This window comes from Olea europaea, chromosome 4 (genome assembly GCF_002742605.1).
Source record: "Olea europaea var. sylvestris chromosome 4, O_europaea_v1, whole genome shotgun sequence".
Taxonomy (NCBI): domain Eukaryota; kingdom Viridiplantae; phylum Streptophyta; class Magnoliopsida; order Lamiales; family Oleaceae; genus Olea; species Olea europaea.
In genome coordinates, this window is record NC_036240.1 from 6,745,587 (window position 1) to 6,758,099 (window position 12,513).

General features: G+C 33.7%; 1 protein-coding gene across 1 annotated transcript; it reads left to right on the plus strand.

The window, feature by feature from the left end:
• Positions 1–6: 6 nt before the first annotated feature.
• LOC111394059 lies at positions 7–1,126 on the plus strand. The gene has a single exon (XM_023019839.1). It carries the CDS (start codon positions 199–201, stop codon positions 649–651), a length of 453 nt encoding a protein of 150 aa, XP_022875607.1. The 5' UTR covers positions 7–198; the 3' UTR covers positions 652–1,126.
• Positions 1,127–12,513: the final 11,387 nt, after the last annotated feature.

Here is a 12,513-nt window from a genome sequence, read left to right on the forward strand (position 1 = left end):
GTGATCTTTCGAAACACTTGAAGAAGTGGTTTTATACAAATTTTGCATCATTAAAGAGTTGATCATTGAATGCCATTTCATATATTGAGAGAGTGAAAGCCGAGTATACAAGAGATTCATCATCTAGTCTCGAGACACTCGTGTCCTTCTCGTGAATCATAAGCAACTTTTTCCCATTTAAATCTTCCTACAGGTGAAATGCACTGTCTAAGCTTTGTTTCGGTTATGAAGTGTTTCAATGGATGCCAGGATCACACCCGAGTTTCAGGACATGGGACGAGAATCTGGAATTTTAGTGATAAACCAATTGAACTTCAGATAAGGGTGGGATCAATACTGAAGAAAGTTCACACGTTGAAGCCAGGTTCATCGAAGAGGCTGAATTCGAAGAACATTTACAAGGCTTACATCCCGGGGAGGACTAAGGGCGGCCCCGGTAGTGGAGGAATGAGGAGTTTGCTGTATTACTATGATGAAACATGCCATCCTTACATTTGGATACATGACACTGGATGTGATTTTTCTAGGATGGTTAAGCAACAATATATTAGCCTTGAGGACTTGAGGGATTGTTCTGAGATCAGAATTTTTAGAGATCATCAGAGAGGTAGTATATCGGTTCGCAAGAAATCAAGAACTGAGTTCTGTTGAAATACTTCGCCGCCAAGCAGCATGATGCTTCTAATGCTCTCCCACATTCCGGCTTTCACAGTTTAGTATTTTCACATTTCTGTGAGCATTTGCATACAGTTTCTTATAGTTTCATGTTGTGTTGTGGGATTTGAAGATTACATGTTACAAGATAAAAATATGCATGTACTCAAGTTGTAAAAAATTCTGTTAACAAAAAACAAATGGGTTGTAAAATGTATGTACTGCAACTCTATGTTTGCTGTGAGAAAATTGGTGTATTATTATAATTCTTAGACAGAAGATCTAAGATAAGCACTCGATGATAGTAGTCCGATCTTAGATCCAACTTCGAGAAGTATCTCTCTTATTGTTTAGGACATGTGAAGGCAATGTTGATCGAGTCGCATCAATGTCATGAGCACAATGTTGACGTTGGAGTCGACAGTGCGTCTAACCATACTGTTGTTTGCTTGAATTTCTTGTTGATGTGAAAATGTGATTTTTATTCTTTGTTTCTCATATGATACATAAAAATAAAAGCTTGAACTTATCAAAGAATAATCTAAATTCTGAATAAAGTTCTTGTGTTTATTTTTTCTTTATTCTACCTTCTTTTGGGATTTTGCTCATTTTACCTGGGATAAATATCTAGCTTTCACCCGGGCGTCATTTCAATTCTTTACTCCTCGCAAACGTCTCTCATTCTAAAGACAATCAATCTCGCAACGCGATTTATCATACTTTTCAAGATATTCCTTTCAATATGGGGCATAAAAAGCCAATATAATGGTTCCAAATTCAATGCAATACCTATTGTACCTTCTTCAATGTCTACTAATTTACATGTAAAAAATACGTGAATACCCCAAACGCACCTCTGGCATATCTCCTCCATTTTTGTTATAGTTATTGGAGTTGAAAATTTGCGACCTTTTGCCTACGTGACTCGTAAGTTACATATAGTGATAGCGGTGGCAAAGTAGAACGGTTCCAATATATGGTTCCAACCAGCTCATGTGGCTTGTTTTGATAAACTTCATTGGGCATGGCACTATAACAAATTCAAGTTGTGGGCCATCTCAGCCCACCTTGGAAAGTGAAAGTGAAGGCAAAAGAAAATTTTCAACTTAAAAAGCATAAAGCTGTAGTTACTTTTACAAGCTTCAAGAGTACACAATCAGTCCAGAACTCATGTCCAAAAGTTCCAGCGCCAAAATATTTTGGCAGATAAATGAGATATTCAAGGAAACTGGATAAGTCACTCTCATAGGGACCAGTGTTTCTTCTCATGCTCTGCCAATGTCAATAATTAGTCCTCTTTTCCACCTGCTCAGTGACTTTCTGAATGACAAGTTGTAAACTTGCAGAAAAAACTGTTGGATGTTAGTGGATGAAATCAGATTATTAACTCATATTGTATATGTATTTTAGATATCGAATTTAAGTATACCGTAAATGAAATATATCGTATATGCAGCTTACCGTATATGCTTTTAATCGTATTTACACATATTATTTTACCTATTTCATATATATACTGTATTTTCACATACCGATTTTACACTTACATATACTGAAATTACAGTAATTTTTTTCAAATTTTTATTTTTAAGATAAACAGAAATTAACGCAGATTACTTTTAATAAACATAAATAGAAAAATAACATAATAAAACTACAAATCATATGAATCAAAAGAATAAACGCTAAAAAAATAAATTTGCAAGAATAAATTTCGAAGTGTAATCACAAAATAAATAAATAGCAGATGAATTTTCAACCCGAGGCATGTGCGAACACAGTTTCCTTAAAACATATTCGCCCCCTCACTGTAAGTGCTTGAGGTCTAATCCGAGCGTCTATTTTCCAGGATACAACGGTAAAACCCGTAGAATCTGAGCATAACAGATACTACCCTGGCGAACTGAGTTTGTATTCGAACAATATCACCACCAAGACGAGGCTGGAAATGCAACAGATTATATATGCAAACAACACTAATTTGCAGAATATTTTCGTGTGTGTGCAGACAGTAATTTCCTGGTATGTATTCTCGTGTTAAGAATTGCTGGAAATGAGACTTAATATAAGATTAAATCTGTCTATTAACTCGTAGCAATAAACACTGGAGTTGCTTCAATTTCTGGGAGTTTTGGCAGTTTTCGAAAACTCAAATGTCAGTTGGAGAAAGCAAAAAATTGCAAAATGTGGACACTCCAAACATGCCAATTTTTGCTTCATTCGGTCCGACATTCGTGTACGCAGGTTGCGCTCGCACACAAGTTCAAGGTCCAAAGGCAATTTCGATCCATGATTTGCACACCATGCGCGCGCATGTGAAGAGCGTATCTATGCTACACATGATTACACCCTTTCAATGTGCAACCATATTTAAAATGGTTCTTACTTTCATATTTTTCCTATATAGAACAAACTCATTTTTCTCACATAAATCATCTTTCAATGGTCAATTTTGAGCTCCAATTTCTCATTTATCGGAGCTTCATTTTTGGCAATTAAGTATATAATTTCGATGCTCTCACGAGGAAAATACGGATCAATTTTGATATTCCAAGTTGGACTAACGTGTCCCACCGAAAAGTGTGCCAAAAGTGAGCCATTTACTCATATTTTCCAACAAAAATTTAGTAGATGCATCCAATCGTAAAGTCCCTAGTATGTTGTAAAATATTTTCTATATTTTGTACCCAAAGACAAATGGGCTTTCAAAAGGTGATAAATAGATGTTGGACTTGTTTATGGAGTAATATTTTCAATAAACTTGGCTCAATTTTCTATGAATAAGAATCATTAAAAGTCTATTGCTTATCTTTCATCCTTACAGGCATCACTATTACATCATAGGAATAGACAAGAGGTAATACCCCCACAGTGATTTTATTAAGTCTTTACAATAAGGTTGTCCCTTTGAACTTAGATCTTGGGATCTCCAGTCAACTAGGTTGGATTTTCTTTGTAATGACTTATCCATTCAAGAGCTTAAATCACATTCCTTTCAATGATTTCCCAACTAACTCTCTATTTAACCCTTTGGTTAGCGGATCCGCAATGTTATCTTTTGACCTTACATAGTCAATAGTGATAACTCCAGTTGAGAGTAGTTGTCTTATAGTATTGTGTCTAAGATGTATATGTCTAGACTTACCATTGTACATATTACTCTGTGCCCTTCCTATTGCTGATTGACTGTCACAATATATATAATTGTTGGCACGAGTTTTGATCATCTTGGAATATCCTCTAAGAAGTTGTGCAACCCCTCGACCTCTTCATCATATTTATCTAGAGCTATAAGCTCAGATCCATCGTAGATCTGGTTATAACTGTTTGCTTAGAGGATTTTCACAATATGGCAGCACCTCCCAATGTGAACACAAATTCACTAGTGGACTTTGAGTCTTTTATCTTAGATATCCAATTAGTATCATTGTATCCTTCGATGACCACTTGATATTTGGTATAATATAGTCCATAGTCATGAGTATATCTTAAGTACCTTAGTACTCTTACTATTTCTTTCCAGTGATCAGTTCCTAGATTACTCGTATATCTACTCAGTTTACTAACTATGTAGGATATGTCTAGTCTTGTACAACTCATTAAGTACATTAAACTTTCAATAACTCTCGAATATTCTACTTGAGAGACACTTTCACCTTTATTTTTAGATAGATTTTGACTTGTATCTATCGGTATTCTAACCAAGCCAGTATCATCCTTATTGAACTTTTCTAAAATTTTGTCCACAAAATGTGACTGATTTAGAACAAACCCATCTGATGTTCTTGAGATTTTGACTCCAAGTATAACATCAGCTAAACCCATATCTTTCATGTTAAATCTCGAATTTAACATATTTTTAGTGGATTCAATCATCTTATTGTCACTACCACCAATAAACATGTCGTCAACGTGAAGACATAAAATGACATAATCATCTTTAGTATCTTTAACGTAAACACATTTGTCACACTCATTGATTTTAAATTCACTCTCTATCATGAAATTATCAAATTTTTCATGTCATTGTTTGGGTGCTTGTTTCAAGCCATATAATGATTTCACCAATTTACAAACTTTCTTTTCCTACCCTAGTGATGAAAACCCCTCGGGTTGTTCCATATAGATTTCTTCTTCTAAATCTCCATTTAAAAAGGCAATTTTAACATTTATTTGATGTACTTCAAGATTTCGTAAAGCGGCAATCGCAAGTATCACCCTAATAGATGTTATTCTCGTCACTGGATAATATGTATCAAAGTAATCAAGGCCTTCCATTTGTATGTGACTTTTTATTACTAATCTGGCCTTATACTTTTCGATAGTTCCATCTGCTTTCACTTTCTTTTTGAAAATCCATTTGTAGCCTAGTGGTTTACTTCCCGGAGGAAGATTCACTAGCTCCCATGTATGATTTTACAGTATGGAATCTATTTCACTTTTAATGCATCCTTTCATTGAGGTCCTTCTGAGGGTTTCGCAGCCTCTTGATAACTTTGAGGTTCACTTTTTAGCATATAGGTCAGAAAATCAGGACCATGAAATTTTTCTGTCCTTTCCCGTTTGCTATGTCTAACCTCAGTCGCCTCTTCTAGTTTGTCGTTATAACTATTTTTAGTCATAGTCTCTTATGTTCATTTAGAGGAGCTTGCTTCCTCTTTGGACTTGTGCGGAAATACATGTTCAAAGAATGAAGTATTTCTTGATTTCAATAATGTGTTTTTATGTATGTCCGGGATTTTAGAATCATATACAAGAAATCGATAAGCACTACTATCGTGTGCATAGCCAATGAAGATGCAATCTACTATTTTTTGGCCCTATCCTTACCTTCGGTGTTGAAATGACCACTTTAGTAAGACACTCCCACACTCGTAAGTATTTATTGGAATACTTTCTTCCTTTCCATAACTCATAAGGGGTCTTTTCCTTTTTCTTTCGAGGCACCTTATTTAAAAGGTAATTTGCTAATAACACAGCTTCCTTTCACATGTTCTGAGATAACCCAAAACTTACTAGCATTGTATTTATCATTTCCTTTAAAGTACAATTTTTTGGTTCAATGACACCGTTTTGTTGCGATGAATAAGGTGCGGTGATTTCATGTATGATTTCGTGTTGTGCACAGAATTCAGTAAATGGTGCTTCATACTCACCACCTCGGTTGCTTCTTAGCACCTTAATTTTCTTATTAAATTGAGTTTCAACTTCATTCTTACAGAGAATACATTTCTCTATAGCTTCATCTTTACTTTTTAGCAAACACACATAATAGTATTTGGTGCTATCGTCGACAGAAGTAATGAAATACTTGTTGCCACCTCTTGTTTGTACAAGCTTTAGGTTCATACGTCACTGTGAATTAAATCAAATTGTTCTATGTTTCGTTCAATTGATTTAAACGATGACCTTGTCAATTTTGTCTTAATACAAGTTTCATTCAATGTGGAACTCGGGTATGCAACTCAAGTTAACTAGTTTTCGTAAAGTATCATAGTTAACATGTCCTAGTCTACAATGCCACAAATTGGAAGACTCAAGCAAGTAAGTAGAAGAATTTACTTTATTCATTTTTGGTTTAACAACCATTACATTCAGTTTAAACATATCATCGGAAACATAACATTTTCCGACAAATTTTCCACCTTTCGACAAAATAACTTTGTCTGACTTAAATACAATGTGAAAATCATGCTTATTCAAAAGCGAACCGGACACTAGGTTCTTGCAAATTTTCGGCACATATAGCACATTGTTAAAAGTTAGTTCCTTTCCCGAGGTCATCTTCAAAACCACTTTTCCTTGACCATTGATTTCAGAAGTCGCTGAATTTCGCATAAATAGCTTCTCCCTATTCTCAATTGCTTCAAACACTGCAAACAGCTCCTTATCAGAGCACACATTCCTCGTAGCACCAGTGTCAATCCACCACTTTTTAGGATTTGAACCAACCATGTTCACTTCAGAAATGACGGTTGAGAGATTCAACTCCGACACATCTTGTGCCATATAGTCAACCACATTTCCTTCTTTCTTTTTCTTTGGCAATATGCACTCCAAAGACTTGTGGCATACTTTGTCACAATTGAAGCATTTTCCTTGAAATTTCTTCTTAGAAACTCTACCTTTCGGTTCTTGCTTGATCATTTTTCCATCGGATGGCCCATATTTGCTTTTGTAAGTCTAACTACTTTAATCATGCTCCACAACATTGGCTTTAGTCATTCCAGGATTGAACCACTTCTTTTCAGAACTCTTGTTGTCTTCTTCAATTCGAAGTCTAAGAATTAGTTCTTCGACGTTCATTTCCTCTCGTTTGTGCTTCAAATAATCCTTGAAATCTATCCACGCAAGGGGCACTTTTTCAATAATTGCAGCCACTTGAAATGTCTCATTCAATATCATCCCTTCGGCATGAATTTCATGAAAAATCACTTGGAATTCTTGCACTTGTCTGATAACTGTTTTGGAGTCCATCATTTTATAATCTAAGAATCTGCCGACAATAAACTTTTTAGCCCCGACATCCTCAGTTGTATATTTTCGATCCAACAACTCCCACAACTCCTTAACAGTTTTTATAGTACTATATACATTGTATAGCGTGTCTATTAAGCTGTTCATTATATAATTTCGACATAGAAAATCCGAATGGTTCCAAGTATCAAGTGCACTGATTACTTGAACATTTTCCTTACCCTCATTGAGTTTTGGAAGTTTCAATCAAGAATCTAGCAAGATTCAAAATGGTCAGGTAAAATAGCATTTTCTGCTACCACCTTTTGAAATTCAAGTTATTAAATTTTTTTGATTTTTTCCCATGATTGACCGGAACATTAGCGGTATGACCAGTTGTTGGAGTCACAGTTTGACTCACAACATGACTTGACAATTTAGCTACAGTCTGAGCCACAACAGAGCTTGACCCTTGAGCCACAGCAAATCCCACAGCCTGATTTTCAGTAGGCACATTTTGGGTCACATTCATGTTGGTCGATTCGATTGCCATTTCATAAAGTCAAACAAAAAAATTAGTTTCTAAAATTAAAAGTATAAGAAACTATTTTTTTTTTTGCCTTTGGAATCTGTTTTAAATTTGTTGGAAGTTAGTGGATGAAATCGGATTAGCCCATACCGTATATGTATTTTAGATACCAGATTTAAGTATACCGTATATGCAGCTTACAGTATTTGCAAGCAGCTTACAGTATTTGCAGGTAGCTTACCGTAAATGCAGCTTACCGTATATGTTGCGTACCGTATATGCTTTTAACCATATTTGCACATATTATTTTACCTATTTCATATATAAATATATCGTATTTCCACATACCGATTTTGCACTTACACATACCGAAATTACAGTAATTTTTTTCCAAATTTTTATTTTTAACATAAACAGAAATTAACGCATATTAATTTTAATAAATATAAATAGAAATATAACATAATAAAACTGCAAATTATATGAATCACAAGAATAAACGCTAAGTAAATAAATCTGCAAGAATAAATTGCGAAGTGTAATCGCAAAATAAATAAATAGCAGATGAATTTTCAACCCGGGGCCTGTGCGAACACAGTTTCCTTAAAATATATTCGCCCCCTCACCGTAAGTGCTTGAGGTCTAATCTGAACGTCTATTTTTTTTCCCAGGGTACAACAGTAAAACTCGTAGAATCTAAGCACAACAGATACTACTCCGACGAACTGAGTTTGTATTCGAACAATATCACCACCAAGACAATACTGGAAATGCAACAGATTATGATGCAAACAACACTAATTTGCAGAATATTTTCATGTGTATGCAAACAGTAATTTCCTGGTGTGTATTCTCGTGATTAGAATTGCTGGAAATGAGACTTAATATAAGATTAAATCTGCCTATTAACTCATAGCAATAAACACTGGAGTTGCTTCAATTTTTGGGAGTTTTGACAGTTTTCGAAAGCTCAAAGGTTAGTTGGAGAAAGAAAAAAATTGTAAAACATGAACACTCCAAAATGGCCAAATTTTGCTTTGTTCGATCCGATATTCGTGTATGCAGATCGTGCCCGCACACAAGTTCAAAGTCCGAAGGCAATTTTGGTCCGTGATTTATACCCCCTGCGCGCACACGTGGAGAGAGTATCTATGCTACACATAATTACACCCTTCCAATGTGCAACCATATTTAAAGTGGTTCTTGCTTTCATATTTTTCCTATGTGGGACAAACTCATTTTTCTCACATAAATTATCTTCTAATGGTCAACTTTGAGCTCCAATTTCTCATTCATCGAAACTTCATTTTTGGCAAGTAAATATATGATTTCGATATTCTCACTGAAGAAAACACAGATCAACTCTGATATTCCAAGTTGGACCACGGGTCCCACCGAAGAGTGTGCCAAAAGTGAGTCATTTACTCATATTTTCCAACAAAAACTTCCAAAATTTTGGTGGATGCATCCAATCATAAATTCCCTAGTATGTTGTAAAATATTTTTCTATATTTGGTACCCAAAGACGTGAATGGGCTTTCAAAAGGTGATAAATAGATGTTGTACTTGTTTATGGAGTAATATTTTCAATAAATTTGGCATACATTCTAACACGGATATTCAATGCAAATACTAGCTTAGCTGATTTACTGCAATAATTTCTATTTGTTCGCATTCACCATGCAACACTCAGCTATATATTAAGTGTTTTTCTCATAAAACGATTTTATCAATTTTTCAATTGGTCAAACTTTAATTTTAATCACATATTTTATGGAATATTTAACTTATATCAATATTTCAATTACATATTTCATCGAATTTCATCAAAATCTACTAATTTATACACTTATGTGTATAAAAAATAAAGCATAGTGTATGTCTAGTGAAGATCACATTCACTCTGATAAAAGAGACATAAGTTGACTCTGTTGAATTGCTAGCGTACGAGACCATTTTACTGAACAAAGGATGAGAGTTGAAAGCCCATGTGTTATATTGATTGTATGGGAAATAATGGATGGGACAAAAAATAAATATTTATGATGAACTTACCAATATATTTTTCCTCTCATTTGCAATCAGCATTCTAGGACATGTGATGCACATGTAAAATTTTGTACATAAAGGGAAATAGCATTGGATGTTGGTCAAGCAAATTACATTATAAAACATAGGAAACAAAAAGGATGTAAAATCTATCCCAAATATATTTCATTACTTTCTTAAAAATAAATTACACTAACACTTCCGAGGTAATTGACTATTTGATCTTTCAGAACTTATGAAAAATTAGAGAAGCTAGATTTTGGTGGTGGTTATATTAGCACCAAAAAATGTTTTACTGAATCAAATTTTAATTTCGACTAAAGTTATCAACCTTTTCTCATTGTAGCACTTTTGTCCCAAACATTTTCTATTGAATCGCATCTTCAACCTTCTTTTAATTTGCATATTTGGTCAATGATGACATGTAATCGAAATATTATGAGGGAAAAAATAGTTTGGATCACTCATTTATTTATTGTTTATTTTAAAATATGATGGACAAATAAGTTTTTGTATTCCTTATGGACACATAAGTCTTTTTACGCCCATACTGTAACGTGTTTTTGGATATAAGTTGTTAACAAAAACAAGAAGTTTTAACTATTGGATTGTTGATGATTATAATACTATAAAAATAATTTAAGAAACGAAAGTTCTATAATATGCAAAGATTGAAGACCTTAAATGCAGTTAAGATATGGTGCGATAAATCAAAATTACAGTCTAAATATAAGTATTTAGAAACAAAATATGATAAACTGCAAAAAATTTGCTACCAGGTAATATCCCCAAAGCATCCTCAATTATATGAGGGAGTCTTTGGGATTGGTATAATTTGCTCTCTAGGCATTAGTTAATTTTGTTTTCATATAATATTTGATGATTTAGCAAAGTAAATTTATATATTCTAATCAATACAATCCTTGTATTATGTCCATACTTCTTTGTACGAGCCCTTTGATACCAAATAGCATGAGATCGTTCCAACATGTCACTATAGATAGCAAAACAATGAAACATGATAATCATGTTAATGTCCTGATGAACCCCTTGCTCAAACATCTTTGTTTTCTTAGCGTCGGTATCAACCAAATGTGAAGCATACCTTATTAGCTAATCGAACTTTCTCTCATAGTCGATCACGGACATGCTTCCACACTTAAGCCGCAGAAACTACTTCTCCCTAAAGCCCTTTAAAGCATTCAGGAAAAACTTCTCGATCATCTTTTCCTTGAACTGCTTTCAAGTAAACGCCTGCTGCTGAGCCTTTGTCCTAGTTGGAATTTTGACTCACACAAATAACTTGCTGCTCACATATTTCTTACCATGCATTTGAAGCCTTTCTCAAATGCTCATGACCACTTCGGACATAATCTTCCAAACTAAGACAAGAATCTGGCTTGAAGTTTTAGTATGTATCATGTAACTAGATCTTTTCTTCTTCTTTCCGATTGATTTATACTAGTTATTACTACCCACTATTATGCTGGCCCAAATATATTATTTCATATAGACTAAAATAAACTCTTCATTGCATGAAATAAGTAGATATTTTCATTATCTCAAAAATAATAATGCAAGAAAACATGGGTTTAACGATCATAACAGTAGAATATATAATTTCATACTTTGTACCCGATCAATGATGTAGTTGATTGATGTTCATGGAATACAATCCTATATCATACTTAAAAATTTTCATTCACGTGTTTCGTAATTCCTCATACACATGCTACTACACGTAATCATTCAAGTTACACCACATTTTTGCACTTTTAAGAAGCAAGAAAAATGAAAAATATTTCTTTTTCATGTACTTCACTATTAAGACTACAAAAAAGTTTAAACATTAGGCTTTGATATCAAGTTGTAATGCCTCAAATTTTAGGATTTGAATTTTTTACAAAAATATACTTTTCTGTATTTGAAATTCAGTTTATATTATTAATCCTTCACTTGTTTTCTTTTTATTTCGTAGATTACCCTTAGATTTTTGCAAAAGTTCTAGTAACTAAAGGAAAGAAATGGGTGAAGTTAATTAGCTTCGATTGTTTAAAGAAACGAAACTAAAATGAATGATGAAAATGATGAAACTAAGGGTAGGATATGTTAACGAAGTTCAATCCTGCAACGCTCTAAATAAAGATTAAGCCCAGTTGGATCATTTCTCGTGTTCAGAATTTTATGAAATTTTTATTTTATTTTTTAAACTCATTCAAGTACAACATAGTAAAATTTCAGATTTTTCTAACATCATTTAGGCATGCAATTGAACATTTAATCACATGCCAAAAGTTATTCTTGAGTACACTAAACATTGCACATGAAAAATAGCATAACTTATCTTGACGACCTTCAAATGATTTGATTTTAAAGCCAACGGATAGAGGACTCATAGGGCTTTCAAATTGCACTAATCTCGTCCAAAATTTTGGATAATACACTTAGAGGTGATAGTTTGAAAATCAAACAGATTTATATGGAAACTAATTCATGCCCAAATGAGGTACAAACTCAACCACAAATAATCTTGTAAATCCATTATCTCAATTTTAAATTCGAAACAAATGAAGTTAAATCCTACACATGAAGGTAATCTCTATCCATCCATGATTCCTCAATCTGAAGATTTCATAAGAGTAGGAGTAAGCATAAAGCCTTGAAGAATTTCATAGGAGCAATCCTCTTTGAACAAATATGTATATTCACATATAAAATATGAAAACTTCATACCATAAATATTTTCATGTAGTTGGATTATCAGTGAATCCCTTGATTTCGAAGAATCCCTTGTGGTCGTAGAAATTGATTATGGCCACGAAACT

Excerpts from the sequence above, each read along its gene's own strand:
- LOC111394059 (XM_023019839.1), top strand. The coding sequence starts at position 199 with ATGCACTGTCTAAGCTTTGTTTCGGTTATGAAGTGTTTCAATGGATGC.